The following is a 13,779-nucleotide window of genomic DNA, read 5'->3' as shown; positions in this document are numbered from 1 at the left end:
GAAGTTACAAGGGTTCTTGCTTCATACACCTAAATGCTCCTGCTGGAAGATGGGTAGTTCTGAGCAGCAAAGTGTACTGACGCTTTCTGGGGAAAATGCCATTCGAGCTTATAGTCCGTTTTCAAAACCTCACATTGAAATGGAACGATACTTTTTGATAGTGAATTATGAAAAATCCTGGGTAGTATTTGTATATGTTGATAGTTCTCTTTTTCTAATGTAAAGGATACTGGACCTGAGGCAAAACTTCCTATGCTAATCACAGATCTATGTCCATGCTGAATTCACATACCTCTGTGCATTGTTTGTATCTTTACTTGCACCCCCCCCCCCACCCCTCCTTTATAATCACTCCTTAAACTATTTGACTTTCGGCTAAAGTCATATTTTCAGACAGGCAGGTAGAGGCAGGCCAGCAGTTATGTTCCCTCCTATTACCCTCCCATTAGGGCAGGGCTGTCAAACTCAAATTCAGAAGTGGACTGAAATTGAAGACTGGGACCAAGTTGTGGGCCAACCTTAATGTCTACTGGCCACCTACCTCCGTTTCCTGCTGTCTAATGGCTCCCCCCCCCTCACAGTTCTTTGGGGTCTAGTGGGCCCCATCCTCCTCTATACAGTTCCCTAGTGTTTAGTGCTTTCCCCTACCTCCTCTATGTGACTTCCCTGGTGTTCTAGGGCTTCACCTCCAATATAGCTGCCCTGGTGGTCTAGAGTGGGCCAAACATAATGCAAAGTGGGGAAACCACTTGAGGGCCACATTTCATGGATCTGAGGGTCAGATTTGGCCCATGGGCCAGAGTTTGACAAGTATGCATTAGGGGGATGAATGGGGGTTGGGGAGAAGGGATTGGAAAACGCACAGAGGTATGTGAATCCAGTGTGTGCTTACCTTAGGCAGTTTAGGGGTTTTAAATAAATAGTGTATTATAATACTTTTGCTGAACATTTGCATTTTTTAACAGTAGTTTATTTTTCTCTCTCTCTTTCAGTTTCTAGTGAAGATCTACACGCCAGCCTATATTTTATCAATGCATCTCTGCAAGAGGTAGTATTTGCTAGCACCACGGGGGCTCTGGTACCCTGCCCTGCAGAAGGAGTCCCTCGTGTAACGCTCAGATGGTACCTAGCAACGGGCGAGGAGATCTACGATGTCCCTGGGATCCGCCACGTCCACCCCAATGGCACTCTCCAAATTTTCCCCTTCCCTCCTTCAAGCTTTAATAACTTAATCCATGATAATACTTACTATTGCACAGCCGAAAACCCTTCAGGGAAAATCAGGAGTCAGGATGTCCACATTAAGGCCGGTAAGTAGCCACATATATATAAAGGGGGATCTCATTTCACGCTTGTTTAACTCATGCAAAATGTAATAAGCATGTTCTGCCAGATCAACCATGTTAGAATTACAGGAACTGTTTAAAGTAACACAAGTTATGCAGGTATATTGAGGGTTCTGGCTTAGAAGCAGTAATACATGAGACTCGAGGGTGTTTTTCATGCATTTAAAATGCTTTTCTTTGTTTCCAAAGAGCCACCGATATTTACTGCTCAGTGGAAATTCAGTAAGATTTGATTCTCTATAGAGATCCACTAAAGTTTGGTGTTTTACATAGATTCACTGAGATTTGGTGCCCTATACTGTAGCGCACCAAATCTCGGTGAATCTCTTTAGGGCCTAAAGAGATTCACTGAGATTCAGTGCTCTATGGAGACTCATTGAGATTCCATCACCTATAAAGGATCACTGAGGTTTGGTGATGTACAGAGAATCATTGAGATTTGGTGCTGTACAGAGAATCACTGAGATTTGGCGATGTACAGAGAATCACTGAGATTTGACAATGTACAGAGAATCACTGAGATTTGACAATGTACAGAGAATCACTGAGATTTAGTGATGTACAGAGAATCACTGAGATCTGGCGATGTACAGAGAATCGCTGAGATTTGGTGACGGTACAGAGAATCACTGAGATTTGGCGATGTACAGAGAATCACTGAGATTTGGTGATGTACAGAGAATCGCTGATATTTGGTGATGTACAGAGAATCGCTGAGATTTGGCGATGTACAGAGAATCGCTGAGATTTGGTAATGTACAGAGAATCGCTGAGATTTGGCGATGTACAGAGAATCGCTGAGATTTGGCGATGTACAGAGAATCGCTGAGATTTGGCGATGTACAGAGAATCGCTGAGATTTGGCTATGTACAGAGAATCCGTGAGATTTGGTGATGTACAGAGAATCGCTGATATTTGGTGATGTACAGAGAATCGCTGAGATTTGGCGATGTACAGAGAATCGCTGAGATTTGGTAATGTACAGAGAATCGCTGAGATTTGGCGGTGTACAGAGAATCGCTGAGATTTGGTGATGTACAGAGAATCGCTGAGATTTGGCGATGTACAGAGAATCGCTGAGATTTGGCTATGTACAGAGAATCCGTGAGATTTGGCGGTGTACAGAGAATCACTGAGATTTGGCGATGTACAGAGAATCACTGAGATTTAGTGATGTACAGAGAATCGCTGAGATTTGGCGATGTACAGAGAATCGCTGAGATTTGGTGATGTACAGAGAATCACTGAGATTCTCCCCCCCCCCCCCCCCCACACACACCATGTAGTTCTCACCTGTCCACTGTATAGTCTTGTTCTATTCTTCTCCCCGCTGGCTTCTCCATCTCCTTCACCTCCATGTTCTTTGGCACCTGTGTGATGTAATGCACACTAGGGGCACTATGACAACTATAGGACTCTAGTATTCTCTAGCCTCTGCATTACGTCATACAGATGCGAAGAAGTGAAAAAGACGGAGCAGCTTGCGAGGAGAAGCAGAGACCTGGGAAGACAGGTGAGCATAGCTTTGTTGGTCGTCGAATCGAACGCCGCTAATGACACGCTCCCGATCTTCTGCCGATCAGCCAAAAATTTCCCTCTGGTCCAACTGACCTAATCAACTGATTTCGGCTGGAATTCGGTCGATCGATCATGCCAAATACTGCACCGTTTTTTCACCGATCCAATCAGAGCAATTGAATTGGCTGTATATCAACTGAAATTGATGTGTATGGCAACCTTTAGGGAACTAATAATTTGTGAGCACTGAATCTTATGTCTACAGTATATACTATGTGATACATGAGGTGTCGCTCCCTCTGGGGGACCCTCCTTTTTTTCTCTTTTTCTTTTACTGTCAATATTTACTCGTCTGTGGAATACAATTCTATTATTATAGTTTAACCGTAACCAAGAATTGAACTTCATCCCAATCAGTAGCTGATACCCCGTTTTACATTAGAAATCTTTACCTTTTCTCAAACGGATCATCAGGGGGCTCTGTATGGCTGTTATTGTGGTAAAATCCCTCCCACTGTATGATGTAAGGACCATGGTGCTGACATCACACTGTGGGAGCCTTGTTGCATTGTGGGAAATTACAGCTGTTTCCAACTACCAAGAAAGCAAGCAGCAGCTACTTCCACTGATATCACCTGCCAGCAGTAAAAATGTCACCATGTGATAAATGTCAAAATGTAAATCAGGGAGAGGAAACATTGTACAATGGGCAAACACTGACTAATTAATCTATACCTAATTATTGTAAAAAATAAGCACTTTTGTTCATTACATTATTTTCACTGCGAGATGATAAAAAGATTCCTCCGCACACTTCCATAGGTAAAACCAGTCCTTTTTATTAAATCATCTAGAAAATGGCAAAAAATAGAACAGCATGCAAGCTGACGCGTTTCTGACCCTACTGGGTCATTAGTCGTAGCTAAAGTGATAAAACACACAGAATCTTAAACACCTGGAAGCCACACCCCCCTAAGCCACCACACCCAAACAGGTGACCAAAAAGATTAAAGGGAAATATCCCTGGTGGTAGGGGAGTAGGCTCCAGCATATTGTACATAAACATACATATATACATTTAAGATTACGTTTAAAAAGACACCATAATGATAGTGGGGACCAACCTATTATCAATTAATGGACATAACCCCCAAAGAAACAGAAGGGGAAAGGAAGGAAAGGGAGAAGCAGATGGCGGGGGGGGGGGGGGGAGGGGAGGGGGGAGGGAATGAAAAGCACCAATATACAAAGTGCAAGCATGGTATCACACTTCTAGAAACCGGAGATAAATATAAACATAAATATAAGCATGAACACAACAAAAGCCATGAACTAAAGAAAGTACCAGAGAGACCTGAATCTGGACACCACTCACACGCCCAGGATAGCAATCACACAAACAGATTCACATCCCATCTGTAGTTAAGCCCCCTGGGTTCCCTGGTGTCCAGATTAAAGATCCATCTCACTTCATGTTCCAACAATTTTTTCCTCAAAGTCCCCACCCCTACTATCCAAATGGACTCTCTCCAACCCCTGAAAAGAAAAGTGAGTTAAGTCACCCCCGTGACATGACCGAAAATGTCTGGCCACGTTAGAGGGGTTCAGGCAGTTAACATTTGCAGCCCCACAGTAATGCTCCTAAATCCTAGCCCTTAGTGGTCTAGTGGTGCACCCAACATACTGCTTTTTCCATGCATTGCAGTTAATAAGGTACACCAACCCTTTCTTGCCACAGTTAATCTATTGTTTGAGACGAAAGGTTTTCCATTACTGAAGGACACAGGAGCATTACCTGTGGCATGCACCTTACAGTACTTGCACGTTCTTACCCCACACTTATAGGATCCCTGGTACCTCAACCATGTGGCCCCCTGCCCTGGACTGGAGTCCTCATTTAAGCTGGGGGACAGTACATCTCCCAGTGTGGGTGCGCGTTTGCTGACAAACCTACAGTTACCCTCCACTATTGGCGCTAACTCTGGATCCGCAAATAGAATAGGTAAATGGGTCTTTAGAATACTCACCTCCATGCTGTAAGCTGTGGAGAATGTAATTGCATCGCCAACTCCACCCCCACCTGTTTGTACCCTGTTGGCCAAAAGTGCAGGCCTTCCTTAGGCCATCGCCTTGGCTTTGGACCTCTCTATGTATTTATGACATCACCTGCCAGCAGTAACAATGTCACCATGTGATAAATGTCAATATGTAAATCAGGGAGAGGAAAGATTTTACAATGGGCAAAGACTGACTAAATCATTTATACATAATTATTGTAAAAAATAAGCACTTTTGTTCATTACTTTATTTTCACTGCAGTTACTCTTTAAATTATGTAAAAAACATACATACATGCTTCTAGAGCACAGCCCCAATTTTGAACTCCCTTCATTTATAACTGGATAAAGGTCCCTTCTTTCACTCAACCTTACAGAAGTTGAAAAGGAGGCCACGTATGTACATTGTATGGAAAGAAAACTATAGAAATTACTATGATTTTCAAAAGGGAACAATTGTTTAGTTTATAGGAAATTTCAAATGAAATGTCCGAGCACGATGCGGAACCCAATGACTTTAGGAAGGTGGCGCTCTTCTGGTCTGTAAACTGGCCCTAAGTATAGAAAGACAGAGTTAGGTTTACAGCAGTGTGAAATGATGTTAAACCTGATTTGCTATAAATACAACCCTCCCCCTCACAGACTGCAATAGCCATCTTACAAGATATGCTATCCGCAGGACTCATTCACTTCATCTATTTGCTGTTGGAGGAATGAGTTTCCCAATACTGTATAGGAACACTGAGGAAGGGGCAATTCACTTGGATGCTTATTAAAGAGAATCTGTACTGTAAAATTCTTACAATAAAAAGCATACCATTCTATTCATTATGTTCTCCTGGGCCCCTCTGTGCTGTTTCTGCCACTCCCTGCTGCAATCCTGGCTTGTAATTGACATTTGTATGCAGTGTTTACAAACAAAAGACATAGCATGTGATAGGCTGAGAGGAGCTCAGTGTGTGAGTCATACAGAGTGTGCAGGGGCCTGGAGAGGGTGTGTATAGCTTCTAGCCAATCACAAGCAGCACAGCACATTCCAGCCTGACTGCCTCAGCCTGACAGAGCCGACGGAGGAGAGATTAGATCATATAACAGAGATAATACAGCCACTGTGCAAGTAGGAAAGGCTGCAGTTAGACAGAGCACATTAGAACAGGTATAGGAACTTATAGGATAGAAGAAATAAGGATGAACATTTTGTTACAGAGTCTCTTTAATGTCCTGGCACTGCATTAACCAAGCAGTGAAAGAAAATCTGTTGCAGGATACATCTATGGTGCAGCAAATGCCTGCTAAATACACAACAGTGTTTCTCTAGTGTTTTCCAGTCATCAGTGTTGTGTTATACTCCAGCCGATGCATTGTGGTTCCCAACGCTAAGCAAATGCAGTGAGCAAATGTTAACAGTAGCTGCAGTGCAGGAGGTAATAGCGATGGAACATTGATGCAAACACCCACGGCTGTTTCTGGCCATTTTGGTGCCCAAGTCAAGGCAGCTGTTGCCTGACCCACCCACTAAACATAAGTAAAGGAAGTCTGTAAAATCTGAAGACTATATTAACTGGCTGTTCTGAAAGCAATGATACATTTGATAGGATATATACAAAAATATTGTTTCTCAAAACAAATCTATAAAGGATATACACGTTATCACCCGGCCATATACACCTCACAGGCTCAAACTCACTCAACCCACCTAACAATGAAGCAGATAAAAATTGCACAGGATGAACGCCTGTAAAAATGGCGCCGCCATGGGCAGCAATAGTAAAAACCACGATTAGTGGCAAGGAGATAAAATTATGGCGCTTTTCTATTGGGCACCATAATGTAACCTCCTTGTTTACTGGAACTAGCAGCTGCGCAGTACAATTCCATAAAGCACAGTCTGCTAAATTGGTGCCCCCTCAAGCAGCTGTCTGCAAGGCTTGTCTACGCCTAAAAACTGCCCTGCAAATACCCCATGGTGTCATCTGTTTGAAATAAGCCCTTACTGTCTGTGTACACAGATACCTTTCATCACTGTGTATTATTTGTTACTCTTTGCCTTAACTTGACATGAAATATATATATATTGGTAATATTTGTGTTTCCTTGTTCTTTGTGTAGTTTTACGGGAAGCCTACACGGTCCGAGTGGAAGATCAGAAAGCCATGAGAGGCAATGCAGCAGTCTTCAAGTGCATTATCTCCTCCCCAGTGGAGGCCTACGTCTCCTGGGAGAAGGACACAGTCTCACTTGTCTCAGGTAAGCAGCCATGTGGTATAACTATACTTGTCAGTGTTTCACCTGAGGAGAATGAGGGAGTCTTGCTTGCTGCAGGCCACCTGGGGGTTGTGATATGTGTATGCGCTGGGTGTTTCCTGTTGGCTCCTGGCTACCACTAGTGAGGCAATGGTGTCTGTGATTAATTTCTTCATCGTCCTTCTAATTAGGTTTTGTCTCTCAGGATTGCTAAACCTCCTGATCCAGTTTATTTGTTACCGTGCTTCTGCTGAGCTGGTTCATACTGTGTAGTAGGAGGAAATGTGATAGTGCTGCTTGGTGATTGACTCTGGGCTGTAGTGTATATAAGTGGACCTGTCATCTTAACACAATGGATGCAGCCATTTGTGTTTCTTAAAGTACAAAAATTGCAAAAAAAAGGGCAAAATTTTAAATACACACATATAAAATGTAGATTTCTCACAGAGTATACTGCACTTTAAATCTATTTTTTCCTATGTCTCTGTCACTTACAGTAGGTTGGGAAGTTCTGACAGGTTTTGGACTACTCCATCTCCTCATGTGGGGTAATCAGGTATTTCTTTATTTACAAATGCACTTACTGAATGGTAGTTGCTCAGTAGAAAGGCTGAGCATCTTTGTATATATATATACTGTATATATTTTCCATGGTGTGATTTTGTAAATGATAAAGTTATTATGAGAGTCTGCCTTTTTTCGTTTTTCACAGAGAATCTCTCATGAGGAGATGGACTAGTCCAAAACCTGTCACATCTGTCAGATTAAGCCTATTGTGAGTGACAGCAACATAGGAGAAAAATAATTTATGGTGCATTTTACTCTGGGAGAAATGTTCGTTTTATATGCACATATTTTAAATTTTTTGCGAATGGGGAACCTAAATTAAGAAGGATATGGATTTTTCCTTTTAAAATAATACCAGTTGCCTGACTCTCCTGCTGATCCTGTGTTTCTAATACTTTTAGCCACAGCCCCTGAACAAGCATGCAGATCAGGTGCTCTGACTGAAGTCAGACTGGAATAGCTGCATGCTTGTTTTAGGTGTGTGATTCAGCCACTACTGCAGCCAAAGAGATCAGCAGGGCTGCCAGGCAATTGGTATTGTTTAAAAGGAAACATCCATATCCCTCTCAGTTAAAGTTCCCTTAGAGACACTTCAGTGCTCTCATGACAAGTAAACCGCCGCATCCCAGCCGCAAAACGAGGGCTGCAGAGCCCCCAAATCCCTCTACAAATATCCACGACCAACTTGGTCGTGGATTTTGTTGCTCTGAGAGGCAGAGCTATGAGCTGTAGCTCTGCCTCTCTTGCCGTCAATCGCCGCACGGATCGCCGCCTCTCCCCGCCCCTCTCTGTAAAGGAAGAGGGAGAGGCGGCGATCCGCCGCGATTGACATCAGGAGGAGCAGAGCTGAAGCTGAAAGCTCTGCCCCTTCCAGGAAATGCCGGCTGGATTATCCCCCCGGGCATTTGGGGGCTCTGCAGGCCTCGTTTTGCGGCGGTTTACTTGTCATGAGAGCACTGAAGCAAATTATAAGGTAAAATGGGCAAAATTAGTTCGCTTCAGTGTCTCTTTAAGGTGGATTGTAGCTTTTATGAGAAGTGAAGCGAGACCCCCAATAGAGAAATAGTCGTGGAACAATTACTGCTTTAAAGGGCACCTGAAATGAAAGTTATATGGAGGCTGCCATATTTATTTCCTTTTAAATGATGGCAGAATGCTTAGCCCAGGTTTGTTGGAGGAATGAAGCCAGGGAGATCATGGGGTGACTGTTCCCGCAGAATGCAGGGGTTGTGTCCACCAGGCAGCCCGACATTTGTCGCGGGACTTCCGCAACACGTCGGGGGACCTATAGTCCCACAATCACCATAATTAGCGTTTCAGATAGATTGTGGTCTGTTATATTTTTATTTGGTTCTTTTTGATTAAAGTTGGCTCTGGTACTTTCATCAGCACTAAATAAGATTAGAGATACACACTTTTTTATTGTATAACTGGGGTTTCATGGTCTAGGTAGGGTCCCAATTGTGAACTGCTAGACTGATGCAATCCAATATGATCCTCTGGTCTATGGAATAAAGTGTGTCAATTTATTATTATGTGATTAAACATCGTATTTATACACATATATCTATTATGCAGGTAGGTGGTTGCAAATGTATTGCTTTTTAAGTGTTTATAACAATCTTTTTTGCTATATACTTATGGAATAAATAAAGCATTACACTTTTGACATTGAGTGGCACTGTTTTAGGCCTTTTTCCCCTCTTTTCTGTTTTTTTTTTGGGGGGGGGGGGTGTTGCCTTGCTATGTACAATATTTTGAGGTGGGTTCTAGCACACTGTTTTAAAATGGCTGGTGCAGATCATTTTGTCTTTCCTTAAAAGGAAATAAATATGTCAGCCTCCATATCCCTCTCACTTCAAGTGTAAAGTAAAACTGGTACTTATCCGTTAGCCGGGCGCATCCTCTAGGTGGCGACAAAACTCCACCAGAGTTACATCTTTCCCTACTATCCATGTCGGCCTGGAGGGGGAATAGTAATTAGCGCCACCTGCCGGATGCGCCCGGCTAACGGATAAGTACCGTAAAACTTTATTTGGCTGAAGGGCTGAATTTTCCCTGCTGCTGGGGGAGTGTGTCTTCCCCAACCTGGCAGGCTAGAAGGGTATGCAGAGTGGGCCAGCAGGGAGCTTTTAGGGCCCGTTTCCACTATCGCGAATCCGCATGCGGGCAACGCATGCGGATCCGCACAGTCAGTAGAAGTGGATGGGACTGTTTCCACTTGTGCGTTTCCCCGCACGTTTTTCTGTGCAGAAAAAATCTGCAGGGTAGGGGCCTCAGAATTCGCCTGCGTGTGGAATGCAGGCGAATCGCACACAATGTATTTAATAGGGAAATCGCATGCGTTTTCCCCATGCGTTTTTTGCCGCGATTTCGCATGCGATTTCGCATAGGTACCCATGTTAATTCACACAGGCAGTGACATGGTTAAAATCGCATACAGCCTTACCTATGCGAAATCGCATGCGAAATCGCGGCAAAAAACGCATGCGGAATCGCACCCGCATGCGATTTGCCTGCGGTGATTCGCCGGCGATTTCGTAACGCTACAGTGGAAACGGGCCCTAATTATAGTTACCTGTCCGGACAACTTGAATCGGCTAATTCTTCCTCCACTGTGGCGGCAAATGAAACCCCGACATGGCTTCTCTGTTCCGATCACATGGTATGACGTGACCGTGATCCAGGGGACTGTGTCAGCGTTACAGCGCCACCCGGTGGTGAAAGAGGGTTGATGGAAGAGTCTCTTTCATCTCTTCCATCAATCCCCTGAATCCCGATCATGTCATATAATGTGATCGAGACCTAGAAGAGCTGCCGGGAGTTCAGAGCCGCCACTGTAGGAAGAGAAGAAGCCATCCAGAACAGGTGACTATAACTGCTCCCTGCCACCCGCTCGTTTGGCTGCATTAGGCAGCTAAACCAGATTTGCCTGCAGAGGTGTAGGGTGCACAGCAGTTACCAAACTAAACATTTCGTTTGAAACTGCTAACAGGTTAATTTGATTACATATGGTACTTTGAACCACTCTAGATTGTACAATGTGATTGTAGAGCCCTCTTCCATAATAAAAAATGCACCACACTTTTTTTGTTTCTCAAACTGGTCTGTTTATAAAGTTACATTACAACACATGAGATCTGATGGCTTATGGTGATTTTAATTGGCTGTAATTGTGCAGTATGGAAACACGATGGGCTCATATTCTAGAATACTGGGTCATGTGTTGCTTATGGTGATTGTTTTTAAAATTTCTTTTGCCAAACAGGTTTACAAACTACATAGGTTCAATTGTCATACATTTTGGGACCATTTTAGCATTTGCAGCTAGTGCGAATCGCCTTCTGACAAATTCCTCCCTAGAATGTGAACGTATTAACGGCTGTACAAAGTGGCCCAGAGTTGCACACGAAGGCGTAGTTCATCTGTGATGTGTGACATTATCTCTGCTGTATTCCTGTGAATTGATGCTCTGTGCATCTGTTATTGGCTCATAGCAAAATGGCAGCCTCTTTCTGCATCTTGTCAGTGAATGAACTTTATTGGCATGGTGAACGCTGACAAAATGTCAGACAGTAAACCCGGCTGGTCTTGTCAATTTTGCTGAAAATGTGTTTTTTTTTTTTTTTTTTTTTATAATATATATTTTGTGAAGCACTTTGGCACATGTGAACATAAAGCATTATTGTCTTCAGCTTACAAAAGAGATTCTGAAATAACTATGCGTTGCTAGTGTATCGTGATTTCTACCATAATTTTTTGTTCCTACTTCACCCCATAAATCTTTCATGTTAAAGAAAAAAGTGCCCCTATGGTACTAATAAACCTTCCCCGTCCTCCTTAGTCATCCAAATTGTGTGCTGTGACCTGCAGACAGAAAAAGCAATAACAAACAATTTGCTGCTGCACGCAGGCACACTAGCGACTTGTGCTCTGGCGGAAATAACCAGGTCTGCTCTATTGCACAGGCATGAGGTGTCTGCACCTGCGCAGTAGATCAGACCCGATCAGGCCCGGTTATTTCCGCTAGAATGGAGAGTAACTAGTGTACATGCGTGCACCACCGACAAGCAGATCTTCAAGAGTCCCAGTACTGGATCCCCTCTACTGAGGAGGAAGAGGTAAGCCTCTTTAGGATCCAGAGGCTTCCCCTTCCTGAGGTAAGTGCCACTCCTAGGGGCACTTTTTGTTTTCTTACAGGTAGTAGAATGGTAGGAATCACACTATAGTATAGTAGAATGGTAGGAATCATGCTATAGTATAGTAGAATGGTAGGAATCACGCTATAGTATAGTAGAATGGTGGGAATCATGCTATAGTATAGTAGAATGGTAGGAATCACGCTATAGTATAGTAGAATGGTAAGAATCATGCTATAGTATAGTAGAATGGTAGGAATCACACCATAGTATAGTAGAATGGTAGGAATCACGCTATAGTATAGTAGAATGGTGGGAATCACGCTATACTATAGTAGAATGGTAGGAATCACACTATAGTATAGTAGAATGGTGGGAATCACACTATAGTATAGTAGAATGGTGGGAATCACGCTGTAGTATAGTAGAATGGTAGGAATCACACTATAGTATAGTAGAATGGTAGGAATCACACTGTAGTATAGTAGAATGGCGGGCATCATGCTATAGTATAGTAGAATGGTAGGAATCACACTATAGTATAGTAGAATGGTAGGAATCACACTATAGTATAGTAGAATGGTAGGAATCACGCTATAGTATAGTAGAATGGTAGGAATCACACTATAGTATAGTAGAATGGTAGGAATCACACTATAGTATAGTAGAATGGTAGGAATCACGCTATAGTATAGTAGAATGGTAGGAATCACGCTATAGTATAGTAGAATGGTAGGAATCACGCTATAGTATAGTAGAATGGTAGGAATCACACTATAGTATAGTAGAATGGTAGGAATCATGCTATAGTATAGTAGAATGGTGGGAATCACACTATAGTATAGTAGAATGGTAGGATTTCGCTATAGTATAGTAGAATGGTGGGAATCACGCTGTAGTATAGTAGAATGGTAGGAATCACAATATAGTATAGTAGAATGGTGGGAATCACACTATACTATAGTAGAATGGTAGGAATCACACTATAGTATAGTAGAATGGTGGGAATCACACTATAGTATAGTAGAATGGTGGGAATCACGCTGTAGTATAGTAGAATGGTAGGAATCACACTATAGTATAGTAGAATGGTAGGAATCACACTGTAGTATAGTAGAATGGTAGGAATCACACTATAGTATAGTAGAATGGTAGGAATCACGGTATAGTATAGTAGAATGGTAGGAATCACGCTATAGTATAGTAGAATGGTAGGAATCACACTATAGTATAGTAGAATGGTAGGAATCATGCTATAGTATAGTAGAATGGTGGGAATCACACTATAGTATAGTAGAATGGTAGGATTTCGCTATAGTATAGTAGAATGGTGGGAATCACGCTGTAGTATAGTAGAATGGTAGGAATCACACTATAGTATAGTAGAATGGTGGGAATCACGCTATAGTATAGTAGAATGGTAGAAATCCTGCTATAGTATAGTAGAATGGTAGGAATCACACTATAGTATAGTAGAGTGGTGGGAATCACACTGTAGTATAGTAGAATGGTGGGAATCGCACTATAGTATAGTAGACTGGTAGGAATCACACTATAGTATAGTAGAATGGTAGGAATCGCACTATAGTATAGTAGAATGGTGGGAATCACGCTGTAGCATAGTAGAATGGTAGGAATCACACTATAGTATAGTAGAATGGTAGGAATCACGCTATAGTATAGTAGAATGGTAGGAATCACACTATAGTATAGTAGAATGGTGGGAATCACGCTGTAGCATAGTAGAATGGTAGGAATCACGCTATAGTATAGTAGAATGGTGGGAATCACGCTATAGTATAGTAGAATGGTGGGAATCACGCTGTAGTATAGTAGAATGGTAGGAATCACACTATAGTATAGTAGAATGGTGGGAATCACGCTATACTATAGTAGAATGGTAGGAA

General features: G+C 42.6%; 1 protein-coding gene across 9 annotated transcripts in view; it reads left to right on the top strand.

The window, feature by feature from the left end:
- Positions 1-13,779, top strand: part of DSCAM (DS cell adhesion molecule) — a 635,668-nt gene that overhangs the window by 120,383 nt on the left and 501,506 nt on the right. For all 9 annotated transcript variants that reach the window (XM_068270401.1, XM_068270399.1, XM_068270402.1 and 6 more), the window contains 2 exons: positions 993-1,310; positions 7,032-7,169. In XM_068270401.1, coding sequence (XP_068126502.1) covers positions 993-1,310; positions 7,032-7,169 — 456 coding nt within the window. The remainder of the gene's footprint in view (positions 1-992; positions 1,311-7,031; positions 7,170-13,779) is intronic.

This window comes from Hyperolius riggenbachi, chromosome 2 (genome assembly GCF_040937935.1).
Source record: "Hyperolius riggenbachi isolate aHypRig1 chromosome 2, aHypRig1.pri, whole genome shotgun sequence".
In the NCBI taxonomy this organism is placed as follows: domain Eukaryota; kingdom Metazoa; phylum Chordata; class Amphibia; order Anura; family Hyperoliidae; genus Hyperolius; species Hyperolius riggenbachi.
This window is presented reverse-complemented; position numbering and strand designations above follow the sequence as displayed.